Raw genomic sequence first — 16,490 nt, 5'->3', positions numbered from 1 at the left:
AGTAATGGTTAGCCCCCGCCTTTAAATAAAGGTCAGAGGAAAAAATAATTTTTCATGTTGGATTTGAACATATTTGATTCTTCAATCCCCTGAAGATAAGCAGGTTCAGTGGTGTCTAGCATTTGCTAATCCTCATCTTTCTCTGAGCAGACAGCCATATTGTGTATGACACAACTCTCCCAGGCATACCATACTCCAGGCAGGGAGGCTGAGATGGTGTATGCTCAATGTTGCACGTCCTTACCAAACTGACCTATTTCATCACTAACGGTGCTGCAAGCATAGGAAATGCAGCTGTGACCAGGCCATACAGTCAGCTCCAGCCCACAGTTGGATGCCAGGGTGTATACAAGGATATGATGCTGATCACCGTTAGGACCTTGTGTGCTAGGCTCATAACAGAATGCAAAGTCTGTCCACGCCTAGCTCCAAAATGGGCAAAACTGCTGAGGTGCAGATGCGCGACTCCAAAGAAGGTGACAAGTAGTGCTGGAATCAATGTGGGTCTGTCCAAAATTTAAAGGGGTTGGCCCATCTCACACGTTGGTGGCATATCGCTAGGATATGCCAGCAATGTCTGATAGGTGCGAATCTCTAGAATGGAACCCGCAAAGTGAAGGAGAGTGGACTGTGCATGCTTGGCTGCCCTCTATTCATTTCTATGGGAGTGCTGAACAAGGTGCTCTGCTATTTTCGGCACTCCCATAGAAATGAATGGAGGGCAGCCGTACATGCACACAAGCTCTCCTTCACTTTGCGGGCTCCATTCTAGGACACAATTGCGGGTCCTAGAGGTGGAACACAACTTATCTGACATTAGTTGCATATCCTAGTGATATGCTGCCAATGTATGAGATGGGCCAACCCCTTTAAGAACACTTGAGACGGGAAGATGAAGGGGTTTATGTACACAGAAATACGGCAGAGAACTGTCAGCCTCCGAGGAGTCGGACCTCCACTGATCAGATAATGATGACCTATTCCAATGATCCAAGCAGTTGCAGCTCAAGACATAGAAGGAACATGTATTTCTGCAAACACATATGTAAAAATGAAAGATCCAATAATACTAGTAGTAAAGTAGCATTCATTGGGCCCACAGCTACGTTGGGACATCAGTCCTGTGGTCTTCCTGTTTCTTCAGGTTACAGTCACCTACCAGCTCCTTGAGCCGGGACAAATGGTGCAGAGCTCTAGAGGGAAATACAGAAACACAGCAGAATCTAAAGTGAATTTTCAGGCAAAAAACTGAAATATCTGACTTTTCCCTAAAGTTTACAATACGCCATAACTTGCTGATCAGGAGGAGTGCGATTACTGGAACCCCTAGGGATCTGAATTATTTCTGACCAGCAGCGGGAGCTATCTGCTATCAGAGTGGGGCTGCTCTGCATTACCAGGGTTGTGGCCCCTCGGTCTAGTGATCACTACTGGTCCCAGAAGATGGATCCCTATTGTCAGAAAGTTACGCTATAATATTAGGATACATCATAAGTAGTTGATAAGAGGCTAAACTGATTAAAACCAACACTACAATGACAGGATTATAGCTATGTACTCTGTTGCTTTTATAGCGCCAAATTCCCAGCGCAGTACAGAGATGGTCATCACTCACATCAATCCCTGTTACTACTGGGGCTCCCAATCTAGTTTCCACACAAACAGTCAATTTCATAGGAAGTCAATTAACCGTTGGGATGTTTTTGGAGTTAGTAGGAAACTGTAGTGATCCGGCAAGCAGTTCCGTCGCTGGAACTACCTGCCGGATCCAGCAAAATGTATGCCAACTGATGGCATTTGTAAGACTGATCAGGATCCTGATCAGTCTGAAAAATGCCTGATCAGTCAGTTTCGGTCTGCACATTTTGAATGCCGGATCCGGCACCAATACATTCCTATAGAAAAAAAATGCCGGATCCGGCAAGTCTTCAGTTTTTTTTGGCCGGAGATGATAAAACTGCAGCATGCTACGGTTTTATCTTTTGCCTGATCAGTCAAAAAGACTGAACTGAAGACATCCTGATGCATCCTGAACGGATTGCTTTCCATTCTGAATGCATGGGGATAAAACTGAACAGTTTTTTTCTGGTATTGAGCCCCTGTGACGGAACTCTATGCCGGAAAAGAAAAACGCTAGTGTGAAAGTACCCTAATATATAAAAACTATATAAATGTGGTATCACTGTAATCGTACTGACCCACAGAATGAAGAGAACAGTTCAGTTTTACAGCATAGGGAACACTGTAAAAACCAAACCCATAAAACTGTGGCAGAACTGCGTTTCTTTTTCCAATTCCACCCCATATGGAATATTTCTTATCCAGCTTCCCACTACATTGTACGCAATATTAAATAGTGATCTTAGAAAGTGCAAAAATACCAAGCTTTCATAAGTCTATGTAAATGCAAAAAAATAAAAATAATGATAGCTCCTGCAAAGCAGGGAGTAAAAAACGAAAACAGAAAATCGTAAGATCCTAAAGGGGTTCTCCAGGATTTTTGTATTGATGGTCTATCCTTAGGATCAGTCATTAATATCAGATCAGAGGGGGTCAGACTCCTGGCATCCCCACCGATCAGCTGTTTGAAGAGACTGAGGTGCTCAGTGAGCGTTTAGGCCTCTTGCTAGAAGATGTGACATCACGTTCATCGGTCACATGGCCTAGGTGCAGCTCAGTCCCAATTCAAGTCTTCTGAGAACAGCCACTATGAAATGGATGGCGCTGTGCTTGGCAAGCTACGCTCACCAGAGCTCCATCAAGTGCTGCGACCACTTCATAGAGATGGTCAGTGGTGGTGCCGGGTGTCGGACCCTCACCAATGTCATATTGATGGCCATTCGTGAGGATAGGTCATCTGAAAAATCCTAGAGAACCCCTTTGAATTTGAGGAAAGTTTTCCACTTTTGTGTCTATCTGGAATGTACTTTCTCGCTGTCACAAAGTAGAAGGCTAAGTGACCAGAACTTACTTTTGTAAAGATTTATTGACTGGAAAAATCTCTTGATCTGCCTTCTGGATTTCCGTCTCTGCTTCTGTTGAAATCTGGCGAGATAAAAATGTGAGTTTAACAATCTGAATCAATAAATAACTGAATTGCTGCAATTTAATCAGTTTATATCCTGGTTGACTTAATGACTTGGGGCCATAAAACCTGCGTTGGTCGATTATAAAAGATAACATCCCTTTCCTCATTCCAATTAGTGATAAGACCACAACTATCTGAGACATTTATGGAATATCAATGGGATTTGCCAATAATGCCGATAGCTGCAGGTCTCATCTTTGAAGTGAATGGAGAGCAAACTGCGCATACACTCTACCCCTTCCTCCACCACCAATGGGACTTCCAAAAATAGCTGAGCACCGGCTCAGGTATTTTTTTTTTTAAGCCCCATAGCAAAAAATGGAGAGCAAGCCAGGCAACCACGGCCACCCCTCTATTTATGGGACTTCCGAAAATAATCAAGCCAGTGCCTGGCTATTTTGGAAGTCTTATAGCAGTTAATGGCTTGCTTTACATTCACTTTGGGGCCCCCATTTTGGAGATAGGAATGGATTTTAGTTATCCCACATTTATGGCATATCCTATCGACAAGCCATACATTTCCTAGCTGAGAATACCCCTTACGACCAAGTGCAGTACATGTATGGCACTTGGTCTCGGGTTTAATCCGGAGCGCTGCACATGTAGGATTACCGGGGACTAAGAGGTCTGTCTGCTTCTGCCTCCTCCTGTGCTTGGTGCACAGTGCTCAATGAGTGCTATGTAGTGAATAGAGGTAGGGGCCATGCTGGTGTTTTGGGGAATAGCAGAGCTGCAGGGTCTTGGCATACCTCGATCAGCCCTGCCTGTGTAGAATGTTTTCACAGGGAGGTGTGAAAAAAAAAAAAAAAAAAAAAAAAAAAAAAAAAAAAAGCATCTTGAAATAGTTATTCATTGGCCTCTTGGGGGACATATGTGCTAAAAACACATAAAAAAAAAAGCTAAAATGCCCATGTCAAGTAAAACTGTTGCAATAGTCGGCCTGTTCACACAAAACTATACATAATATATATCAAATCAACCTACGCAAAATAAGGAACTTATTTTATTAATTTAATTTGGTGTCCGTTTGCATATTTAAAAAAAAAATTTAAAGCTAGAAAAAGTTAAAACAAAAGATAAAAAAAGCCCTCGGTGTCACATTAAAAACATCCCAAATTATTTTGTACAGTCATTAAGACCTTTTCAAGCCTGGTCATTAGGGGTTAATAAGCCTCTTATCATTTCCTGGGGTCATTATGAGAGGAAACCAGTCCCCAAATCAGCTATTTGCAGCTGCCACTCACTTTCTGGAACTCCTTTAGATGCTCGGTGCTGGTTTCCTGGTTGAAGTTTTGCTGGAACGCCTGCATATTGAAGAGTATGTGTTTCAGAGCCTCTACTGGACCATGGTGATTCCCTCCGGAAAACGTATTTGCCTGGAAATTAAAAGCACTGTCTTCAGAAGATGTTAATGGAGTCAGTCTTCCCAGTCAAAGCTTTAAAGGGAACCTGTCATCAACTTTATGCCGACCTCACTGATTTCTTAAAAAAGTATTGTAACCCTGCGGCTTAATTTACATTACCCCTCCTTTAGGTTGGGGTGCCTGTCTCTGCTTCAGTATGTGGAGCGGTGCCTGGGTGTACTATTCCTCTAAGGCTCCATTCACACATCCGCAATTTCGTTCCGCAAAATTGCGGCCCCTTTCATTTCTATGGGGCCGCACGATGTGCGGCCCTGATCCGGAAATGCGGACCCGCATATTCGTGTCCGCATTTCCATTCCTGAAAAAAATAGAACATGTCCTATTCTTGTCTGCAATTGCGGACAAGAATAGGCATATTCTATTAGTGCCGGCGATGTACGGTCCGCAAAATGCGGAACGCACATTGCCGATGTTCGTGTTTTGCGGATCCGCAAAACACACGGATGTGTGAATGGACCCTTAGTTCGGATATGCGAGGCGATGTGAGAGACGCCAGCGTCTCACGTGGTCTATCACACGGTGTCCCACGTGATCGGAACTCCGGGCCTGGAAAATTGGAGCGCTCGGCGTCTTACTTCTTTCCGGCACATTAGAGTTACTTCTATTTGTAAAGTTGAACTTATAATTGTCAGGCATTTGTCGCATTGTCACACTGCTTTTAGAACCAAACCAGCCGCGTTTCGGAGTGTCACACAATTCTCCTATTAAGGAAGCGGTGATTATCCATAAGGCCCTGTATCCCCAAAAATATGGTCTGGATTCCTTTACTGGATCACATGTATATTTTCCTTGATACATTTTTTAAGTCAAAGGAATCATTAATTTCACATATAAACTTATATGTTTATCTCAAATGAATTGTACAAAAGCGTATATGTATATTTAATGCATCTTCCATGCGTTTTCTTTAAGATTGGGTTCCAATTCTTTATAGAAGAGACACATAAAAAAATCTGCTGATGATTGGCAGTTCTCTCCTAGAGAGAAAACTAGGTAGAAGACTGTCAGCCATCAGCAGGTGGGCGGGAGAGCAGGAATTCATGAATAACCAGGACCCTTCTCAGGTGTCCGTGACTCTTTTCTAGGCCCGGTCTGCAATGATTGTGATGTTGGTTTTGGGCAACCGCTTACTTTTAACTTATAAATGACAGACCGCTGAAATCAACTCACCTGTCTCTACTTTATATTGCTGTTGGTATGGGCAGCATAAAGTTGATGACAGGTTCCCTTTAAAGTTATGTCGGCTTTGGACAACCCCTTTTTAATAGGTGGGGTCCTGAGAAAATAACCAGACCCTGAGCGATCACAAGCAAACACATGTTTTATTTCCCTGCAGCGCCACCAGAGGAGAAATGAAGTATTACACAGTGACCACTAAGATAAATGGGCCGTCTGCATAATGCAAGAATGAACCAGGTTCCCCAGGGAGACCATCCTTCTAGTAACTAAGGGCTGTATTACACCAACAGATTATCTGACCAATATCTGTCCAATCGGACCACTACTTGGTGTCTAGAACAAAGGATCTGTGTGTGTAAATGGCCATCTAAACAATGATTGGTCAGATAATCTGTTGGTGTAATACAGCCCGTATTTAATAAAAGGTCCTAAACAAGGGATTGGAGCGCCAATACCACGAGCAGTCCACGAGTGGCGTAATTTCCGGTCCTATATAGTATCTGATATTTTTATTCAATGTGACAATCAGGGGGACTATTGGACACTGTGGAGGAGAGCTGACATTTGCTCCAGTACGAAGCTCTTGATGCAGCAGGATGCTCCTACAGGTCAGGAAACCCTCAGTGAGATTACTCATAAGAGGGGGAAATGTGTCACTGACTATGGAGGAGACATTTGCACATAGCAGACTTCCCATAGATATAAGGGCAAAACAAATATTGTAAAGCAATAGTGTAGTCTGCAGCAGGAGCCTCCCCCCACTGTCCTGTCTGCTTCAGCACAACGAAGATGGTTAAAGGGGTTGTCCGCTTTATTCATATTGATGACTTATCCTCAGGATAGGTCATCAATATCAGATCGATGGGTGTCCGATGCCCAGCACCCTCACCGACCAGCTGGTTGAAGAGAAGGCTACGCTCCAAGCGAGAGCTGCCTTCCCTTCATTGTTTACCTGCTCGCAGTGGTGAGCAGTGTATTTACACCTTCCTATTCAAGTGCATAGGAAGGAGCCATCCCATAGATGTGAATGAGACGGCTGAGCTGTAACTACACTGTTTACCGCTGCGGTAGCGATGGCGAGCAAGTATATAATGAAGAGAATGCAGTGCTCACACGGAGCATGGCCTTCTCTTCATACAGCTGATCAACGGGGGTACTGGGAGTCAGACCCCCCCCCCCCCCCCCCCCATCTGATATTGATGATCTATCCTGAGGATAAAGCGGACATCCCCTTTAAGTCCCACGTGACCTGTTTCCGCCATGTAAACCAATCCCTTTGTTTCCATCCTGTATGTAGCACTTCCTGTTCCTGTATCCAACCAAACCCATGATGCACTTCTCCTTCCTCTGCCACAGCTCCAGCCCCGCCCCTAACTCCACCCAGCTAGCGTATAGCTCCTCCCACCCAGTTCCATAGACGCCCTCCAATCACCGCCCCGCTTATGGACATGACATCACAGGAAATAAGGCAGAGCTGCAAGAACATGGTCATGTGATCAGAGCCCTGAATAAAACATAGGAGCAATAAAAGGTAAAAGAAATACATTACAAATATACAGCGACCTTCATAAAGGATATATTTGTATTTTTTTTTTTTGCTTAGAGAAAAATCTCTCCAACATGTCACTTACCGCCTTCTCCTGCTGGACACAATCTTTAAGGAAATCTTCCACAAGGTTAGATTTAAAAGCCTTGAGCCCTTTACTTTCCTCGTCTTCACACAGGACATGGACAGGGGATTTGCTGAAAATAAGAATTCAATAATTAATCAATTGCTCAGTTCTGAATATCCCCATACATTGAGGTGGATGTGCTTTGTAGGGGCCCCTACAGCTGTTAATCTGATATGTAAATAGCCATTGTGTCGGTCAACTCCTTGTGGTCAAAGTGCAATTTGCACAGTGATCTGTTCAAATTCCTGCAAAAATCACGTTTCGACCCAGATGTGTAAACTCACCTTTATTGGGGCTGGTCACTCCCGGGGACCTTTTCTACAAACCTCACGGCACTGCTGGACCCCCGCGGTGGTAATAATACTTACTGAACCCTGCTGCTGGGTTCCGGTTCTATCAGACACCCTGCCTGCTCTGCAGAACCCGAGCCCCCTCGTCAACATCCGGCCAATGACTGGCTGCAGCAGTGACCCATGCATCCACTGGCCTAGTGACTGGATGCATGGGGGTGATACATCACTGCAACGGCCAGTCACTGGCTGCATCGGTCACATGACCTAACGTCAAACCAGATGTTGACGTGGGAAACCCGGGTTCTGCAGAGCAGGCGGACCAGTGATGGAACCAGAACCCAGCGGCAGGTATCAGGCAAGTTATGATGAACACCGCGGGTCCGGTGCAGTATGTAGAAAAGGTCCCCGGGGGGTCAACAACCTCTTTAAGCACATCAGATTTCAGCAAGTTTGAGAGTTGAGCTGGCCACACATGAGATAGCTGGATACTATTGCTCGGCCTGGCTGAGCATGCATGTGCAATGACTGAGAAGAGGGAGAAAGCTACAGCCAGACTTCTCAGGCCAGAAAAAGGATTGAGCAATCAAATCCAATCTTGTCTCCCTATGCCCTAGTAGATAATCATGCATGCTCTGCCAAGTGTGCACGTTTTATGGGAAGGTTTAGGACAGGCATCCTCAAACTGCGGCCCTCCACAATGCTCTGCTGTAGGCTGATACCTGTAGGCCAGGCATGTCCAAACTGCGGCCCTCCAGCTGTTCCAAAACTACAACTCCCAGCATGCCTGGATAGCTTACAGCCATTAGGGCATGCTGGGAGTTGTAGTTTTGCAACAGCTGGCGGGCCGCAGTTTGGACATGCCTGCTGTAGGCTGTTGGGGCAAGCTGGGAGTTGTAGTTTTGCAACCGCTGTAGGGCCGCAGTTTGAGGATGCCTGGTTTAGGAGATAGCTACCGGACAAGCATTCACCTGACAGCTATGGTACGTGTGTGGCTGAAGTAATTTGAGTGCTGCCATGGTACTTAAAAGAATAATAATAATCTGCAAGCATCACCAAAGATGTTGACACAGCGGCGGTGGTGACCCAGAACCATCATGCGGCACCAGCAGCGAGGGAGAACGAGGGTACAGTTAAATGGGAAGTTTGCCTGGTAATAAACCTGGGAAACGTGCACACAGTGCCTTATGCTAGCAATGCCAGGGACTAGCGGCGGGGGCACGAGGGTGCAGTCTGTCTGGTCCAACACAACAGCAGAGACGCAGCAACCGCCCCAATATCTTACTATGAATAGGGGACTTTTTCCCACGAGCGCTCGACCTCCAGGATGTCCTCAGTTCGGGGGCTTTGGTTATAACAGGGGGGCTCCTGTGACAGGTCTTGGCGGGTGACGTCACCTGTTTGTTCTGACTTCTGCACAGGACGATCTATAATGAGGGAATAAAACACGATACAATGAAGTTTGCCTAAGAAAACCTGCCAGGAAGGAGGAAATATCCGCTGCCAGGAAGAGCAGTGGGGGGTGATGCTTACTTTTCCCAGGCGTATGTAAATGCTGCACGATATCCAAATCAGAGCGGGCTGGAGGCTTCATACTGTCCCTGAAGCTGCTGGAATTAACCGCTTTGTAGCCTCGCAGGTCATAACGCGGTATTTGTAAATGGTCCAATGAAGAGCCTGGACCATCTCTATGAAGAGCGCCCGTCAAGTGGTTATCTACGTCATCCAGAAGTCTGTGGTCCCTCAACCAGACTGGATATCTGACTTCAGGAATACTGGTGATGCCAGACACCCCCAGTTCAGACTTCTGACTGGTCAACCAGCGTGGGTAACTCTTATAGAGTACGGACGTCACGTTGTTGTAAAGCCCCGAATCGTTTTCTCTCTCCGTTTCTCGCCACGAATGATCCCGTTGAGTTGTCTCTTTAAGCCGCTGAAAGTCCTGGGAGCGGAGTCTATGGTCTCGGAGGTCCAGGGTGGACAAGGCTGTCCCTCTGAGTGATGAATGAGTTAAGGGAGAAGTCACAGAGGTCACTTGGGGAGAAAATCCATATTGTGTTTTCAGGTTTTTCCTACGTTTCCGCTCTGAAGCTTGAGAGAAGGGTAGAGACCCATCAGGAGGGAAGCCCAGGAGGTCGTCTGTGGTCAGGCTGAGCAGGTCGGGATCACGGGCAACGTATCTGCTCCGGGTGAGGGGCCGTGTGCGCCGGACCGAGGGACGTGCTGCAAACAAGGAAAAAAAAAAAGTTAATCTATTGCGGCATCATGGTGCAATTAAAGATTTACTTACTATGCAAATCATGTGTTCTGGTATGGCCTCCAGTGTACCCTCATTACATGACTTACCTCCTCTGACCTCCAGTGTACCCGCAGCCCTCATTACATGACTTACCTCCTCTGACCTCCAGTGTACTCTCCGCTCTCATTACATGACTTACCTCATCTGACCTCCAGTGTACCCGCAGCCCTCGTTACATGACTTACCTCCTCTGACCTCCAGTGTATTCTCTGCCCCCATTACATGACTTACCTCCTCTGACCTCCGGTGTATCCTCTGCCCCCATTACATGACTTACCTTCTCTGACCTTCGGTGTATCCTCTGCCCCCATTACATGACTTACCTTCTCTGACCTTCGGTGTATCCTCTGCCCCCATTACATAACTTACCTCCTCTGACCTCCGGTGTATCCTCTGCTCTCATTACATGACTTACCTCCTCTGACCTCCGATGTATCCTCTGCTCTCATTACATGACTTACCTCTGGTGTATCCTCTGCCCCCATTACATGACTTACCCCCTCTGACCTCCGGTGTATTCTCTACCCCCATTACATGACTTACCTCCCCTGACCTCCAGTGTATTCTCTGCCCCCATTACATGACTCACCTCCGGTCTATCCTCTGCCCTCATTACACGACTTACCTCTTCTGGTCGGAGATGTAAGTGTAGTGGAGGGGCGGACGGTGATTTGTCCGGTGCTGGCCGCCTCATAGTCCATAATATAATCCTCCAGGGCTTTGGACGCAGAGTCATACAGCCTGTCCTTGTACTGTATAGTGGCTGCGGGTCGGACGCCATCACTATGATTACTGCTCCTGAGGCTGCAGCTGGCCAGGAGCGAGGAAATGGAGACTGAGGAATCTGGGGAGCTGGATGTGGCCATTTCTCCATCACACGTCAGAGTCCTTTATACAATGTGGCTGCAAAATAATGTAATATGTCACAAAACTGGCAGCAAACGCCTACAGTCCCCATGGGGCCAATAGTGCCTGTGGGAGTCCTCAGTAGGGCTGCAACGATTAATCGATGTAATCGATAATAATCAATAACTGGATTCATTGTCGACGAATCCAGTTATCGAATAATCGCCGATTCGTTGCTATGCGGGCGGGCGGTTTACTTTAAGTCACTGCATCTTTATTTTACCTTACAATCGTGACGCTCCAGTAACAACTAACAGGCAGAGCGGAGGGCGGCGTAACGTCACTTACTCACGTGACGCACTGCTCCGCCCACTTTATGAATGGAGGAGGCGGAGCAGTGCGTCACATGAGTAAGTGACGTTACGCCGGCCTCCGCTCTGCCTGTTAGTTGTTACTGGAGCGTCACGATTGTAAGGTAAAATAAAGATGCAGTGAGTGATTAGTCTGCTGTGAGCAGCAGGGCCGGGGCTGTTATGGGGAGGGGGAAATCTGTCTATGACACCGCTATGGGGAGGGGGGAGGATCTGTCTATGGCACCGCTATGGGGGGGGGGTCTGTGTATGGCACCGCTATGGGGGGGGGGGGTCTGTGTATGGCACCGCTATGGGGAGGGGGGATCGGTCTATGGCACTGCTATGGGGAGGGGGGATATGTGCACCGTTATGGGGAAAGGGATCTGTGCACTGTTATCCCCATAACAGTGCACATATCCCCCTCTCCATAACAGCGCCACCCACAGATCCCCCTCTCCATAACAGCGCCATCCACAGATCCTCCTCTCCATAACAGCGCCATCCACAGATCCTCCTCTCCATAACAGCGCCACCCACAGATCCCCCTCTCCATAACTGCGCCACCCACAGATCCCCCTCTCCATAACTGCGCCACCCACAGATCCCCCTCTCCATAACTGCGCCACCCACAGATCCCCCTCTCCATAACAGCGCCATCCACAGATCCTCCTCTCCATAACAGCGCCATCCACAGATCCTCCTCTCCATAACAGCGCCACCCACAGATCCCCCTCTCCATAACTGCGCCACCCACAGATCCCCCTCTCCATAACAGCGCCACCCACAGATCCCCCTCTCCATAACAGCGCCACCCACAGATCCCCCTCTCCATAACAGCGCCACCCACAGATCCCCCTCTCCATAACAGCGCCACCCACAGATCCCCCTCTCCATAACAGCGCCACCCACAGATCCCCCTCTCCATAACAGCGCCACCCACAGATCCCCCTCTCCATAACAGCGCCACCCACAGATCCCCCTCTCCATAACAGCGCCACCCACAGATCCCCCTCTCCATAACAGCGCCACCCACAGATCCCCCTCTCCATAACAGCGCCACCCACAGATCCCCCTCTCCATAACAGCGCCACCCACAGATCCCCCTCTCCATAACTGCGCCACCCACAGATCCTCCTCTCCATAACAGCGCCACCCACAGATCCCCCTCTCCATAACAGCGCCACCCACAGATCCCCCTCTCCATAACAGCGCCACCCACAGATCCCCCTCTCCATAACAGCGCCACCCACAGATCCCCCTCTCCATAACAGCGCCACCCACAGATCCTCCCATAACAGTGCCATCCACAATTTGTTTTAATATGGCCTTTGAACATAATTTTTCAAGTAAAATCATATAAACCGCTTTGTTTTGTAATTTTGTCGTTTTTCCCGATTAATCGTAGAAATTAATCGGCAACTAATCGATTATTCAAATAATCGTTAGCTGCAGCCCTAGTCCTCAGATTAGCAGCAGGAGGACACGTCCCCCAAACGGGACCGAAGCGCTACAGTTTCCTCTATAGATTTGTATGCAGCAAATCCGCAGTGTTTTACGGAAATACGTAAGAAAAAATCGGACTCTGCAGCATGTCAATTAAAGGGCATGTTCACACAGCGGATTTTCCTCACTCCTCCCTGGGTATAGGAAGGAAAACCACCAGGTTGCAGTAGAAAACATGACACACACACATAGATTTTCTCATGATAGGATCTGAGAACAATTGGACAGAATAACGACTAAATGACAGTAATGGAAACCGCGTAATGTAAACTAGCCCTACATTCCGTCACAGGGCGAAAATCTCAGCTGCGAGCGGCTGACCAATCCCAGAGCAGGAAATAGCACCGCCAGCCAATGAAAACGTATTAACATTCAGCCAATCAGCAAATACGCGAACGGGCAGCCAATCAGAGCCGACTGTGGATAACAGAATGTTCGTCAGCCAATTAGACACGCCCGCTAAGACAAGCCATCCTATCAGAGAAGAGCAGAATAACGCTTCTGAAAAGTTAATTCAGTTCCTGTCAGTTAGACCCGGAGCCTCGTTACCTGAAGTAATAAACAGCATTCAGTGTCTCAGCCGCCTCGTTACCGTTCTCTGCCGGGGCAGCACCGGGGGCTCCATCCTCCGCCTCTCGTGCTAAACCAAACAGCAGAGGCGCCTCCAGTACCCCCGCCTTACGCCTTGCTACTGGGCGGTCACAGTGCAGCCTAGCAACGCGATAGTCATCCGCAGGCTGGGCCGGTGTGAGTGGCGGAGGGATATAAGACAATCAAGTGCCGACTTCATATCATTTGCAGTCCTCCTGTGTGTAAATTAGGCCACCTGCCATTGTATCTCATCCTATCATGTGCGATACTGTCTGCTGAGCTGCTGTATCTAATCCCATCATGTGCGATACTGTCTGCTGTATCTAATCCCATCATGTGCGATACTGTCTGCTGTATCTAATCCCATCATGTGTGGTTCTGTCTGTTGAGCTGCTGTATCTAATCCCATCATGTGCGATACTGTCTGCTGAGCTGCTGTATCTAATCCCATCATGTGCGATACTGTCTGCTGAGCTGCTGTATCTAATCCCATCATGTGCGATACAGTCTGCTGAGCTGCTGTATCTAATCCCATCATGTGCGATACTGTCTGCTGAGCTGCTGTATCTAATCCCATCATGTGCGATACTGTCTGCTGAGCTGCTGTATCTAATCTCATCATGTGCGATACTGTCTGCTGAGCTGCTGTATCTAATCCCATCATGTGCGATACTGTCTGCTGAGCTGCTGTATCTAATCCTATCGTGTGTGATCCTCATGTCCGATACTGTCTGCTGACCTGTGTATCTAATCCTATGATGTGATTCTGTCTGCTGACCTGTGTATCTAATCCCATCATGTGTGATACTTGCTGCAGAGATGTGTATCTAATCCTATCATGTGTGTGAGCTGCTGTATCTATCATGTGTCATACTGTCTGCTGAGTTGTGTATCTAATCTGTGATACTGTCTTCAGAGCTGCTGTATCTAATCCCATCATGTGTGATACTATCTGCAGAGCTGCTGTATCTAATCCCATCATGTGTGATACTATCTGCAGAGCTGTGTATCTAATCCTATGATGTGATACTGTCTGCTGAGTTGTGTATCTAATCTGTGATACTGTCTTCAGAGCTGCTGTATCTAATCCTGTCATGTGTGGTTCTGTCTGCAGAGCTGATGTATCTAAGCAGTGGCAAAATATGAAAAAACAATGGAATCCAGCTCCACTGAATAAAAAATGATTTATTCGACTTCCATAAAATCCGACATCAAATAGGACACTTTGCTGTGACGCGTTTCAGGCTACAACATCTTAGCCCTTCATCAAGACAAACAAATAGACTTAAAAACCTCCATTTTATACACAGACAAGATCTTTTTTATTTTTTCCATTTACATAGTAAAGCAGGAAAAAAATTCCAAATGGGGTGGAATTGGAAATAAAAAAAAACCACAATGCTGCCACAGTTTAAATTTTTTTTTTTTTTTGCGTTCACTATGCAGTAAAGCTGACTTGAGCTCTTCATTCTCCAGGTCAGTACGAAGCCGGCGATACCACAAATGTATAGTTTTGTGTATTAATAGTGAGAGAAAAGATAAAAATAAAACCTTTTTTTTTTTTTTTTTACATTGCCATATTCTGACACCTACATCGAGAATGGATCCCTGAAGGTTGTGGAGGGCGCAGGCGCAGCCACCCTCCATTCATTTCGATGGGGCCGCCGATACAGCTATTTCAGTCGGTCCCATAGAAATGAATAGAAGCTGTGGCCGTAACTTCTATGGCGAGAGCTGGACCCTGGAAAATCCGGAGTCTTCCAGCCACCACCTTCACCGCTCCTTTCTCAGTGTAGGTGCGGGTCCCAAACGTAGGCCCCGCACCTATCCTAGCGATATGCCCCCATTGTCTGAGATGGGAATACCCCTTTAATATTTTCCGAGCTCTTTTTAGTACGGGGGTGGCCCACGAAAACGTAACCGCCTCCAGCGCTAGTATGACAAGATGGATATTTTTTTATATGGACAATAAATGAACCTCACTGGGAGACATGGTTGGGTGCAGGGTATCTACTGAATGCTAGCAGTGCGTCTCCCAACTGATTTAACCCGTAGGATATTAGCGCCGTGCTGGGAACCGGGTTTAATCGCAGCTCCGGATGATTTTTTATCCATACAGGGGTGACTGGTGCTGAACTGGTCAGCACCTGTCTCCCCTGGGTCAGGCAGGGGACACCAGTGTTTGGCGTCCCCTGCCAGCGCTGCTATTGGCTGGAACAACGCAGGCAGATCCCCCCTGCATGCAGCCATTCTAGCTGGTGACTGCATGCAGAGTGGACCTGTGCCCCCTGTGCTGTATCTGACCTGCTGGGACTTGTGGTTCCCACACCACTGCGCTTTTCCTGCGATTCTACCTGCTGAAAGAAGAAGAAAGAAAATAAGAAGAACATCTTGAACTGCTGCAGTGTTTTTTTTTTTTCCCATTTGCATCAGTTCCAGATTCCTAAACCACCCTCCGTGCGTGCTGCAGAGCACCGATAACTAAATGATTTTCCTATTTCATGACGTAAAGTCATAGTTTTATTAAAGACACGGAGGCGAGTATTGCTATCTCCTTCTTTACTTTCCACCAATAGCAGCAAAGAAGAAATTTACATAATCATAACAATAAAGGACCCTCCCCTCTCAGATCCTATAATAAGCAGTGTCCTCTTAGTAACTTCCTCTTTCTTTGGAACCGAAACACCAACTTCATAACCGGAACTGGAACCGAAACCGGAAACTGGAACCGGACCCGAGAATGATGAACAACCGGTCCATCACGTCGTAGAACTCAAGCCAACATGGCTAACACCTCCGGAAACCGGGAACAACGCAGAAGTCCATACTTCGTGGAACCTCAACCTGAAACAAAGCAAATAATATAGCCAGTGTAAGAGGCAGGCAGAAATTGAACAAAAACCGACCCAGGAAACGGTCGTACATTATAAGGTCGCTGAAAACAGAACCATAAACAGTCAGTAATACAACTAAGCAAGTATACGTAATAAATAACCATAAACGACAATGTAAACAGTCCAATAAATTAAAATCACAAAAGGGCGGGCAGGAACAACCCAGGGCGGGCAATACTCGCCTCCGTGTCTTTAATAAAACTATGACTTTACGTCATGAAATAGGAAAATCATTTAGTTTTACCTCAAGACACGGAGGCTCATATTGCAAGTTCAAAGCTGATCAATAATTGATGAAAACACATGAGGGGGCGGACGAAAATAAAATTCTCTGAACGTTGTGGCCGTAG

The 16,490-nt window shown here is 46.9% G+C and overlaps 1 protein-coding gene across 1 annotated transcript; it reads right to left on the bottom strand.

The window, feature by feature from the left end:
- Positions 1-900: 900 nt before the first annotated feature.
- On the bottom strand, positions 901-13,352 carry C5H18orf54 (chromosome 5 C18orf54 homolog). The gene is made up of 8 exons (XM_044294737.1): positions 13,205-13,352; positions 10,579-10,856; positions 9,188-9,877; positions 8,940-9,081; positions 7,323-7,434; positions 4,333-4,464; positions 2,972-3,045; positions 901-1,193 (listed from the first exon to the last, which is right to left on the bottom strand). The coding sequence occupies exons 2-8, from the start codon at positions 10,817-10,819 to the stop codon at positions 1,103-1,105; spliced, it is 1,482 nt and encodes a 493-aa protein (XP_044150672.1). The 5' UTR covers positions 10,820-10,856; positions 13,205-13,352; the 3' UTR covers positions 901-1,102.
- Between the last annotated feature and the right edge of the window lie 3,138 nt (positions 13,353-16,490).

The sequence above is a fragment of the Bufo gargarizans genome, chromosome 5 (assembly GCF_014858855.1).
Source record: "Bufo gargarizans isolate SCDJY-AF-19 chromosome 5, ASM1485885v1, whole genome shotgun sequence".
Taxonomy (NCBI): Eukaryota; Metazoa; Chordata; class Amphibia; order Anura; family Bufonidae; genus Bufo; species Bufo gargarizans.
Note: the sequence above shows the minus strand (reverse complement) of the source record. Positions and strands in the feature narration are given on the sequence as shown.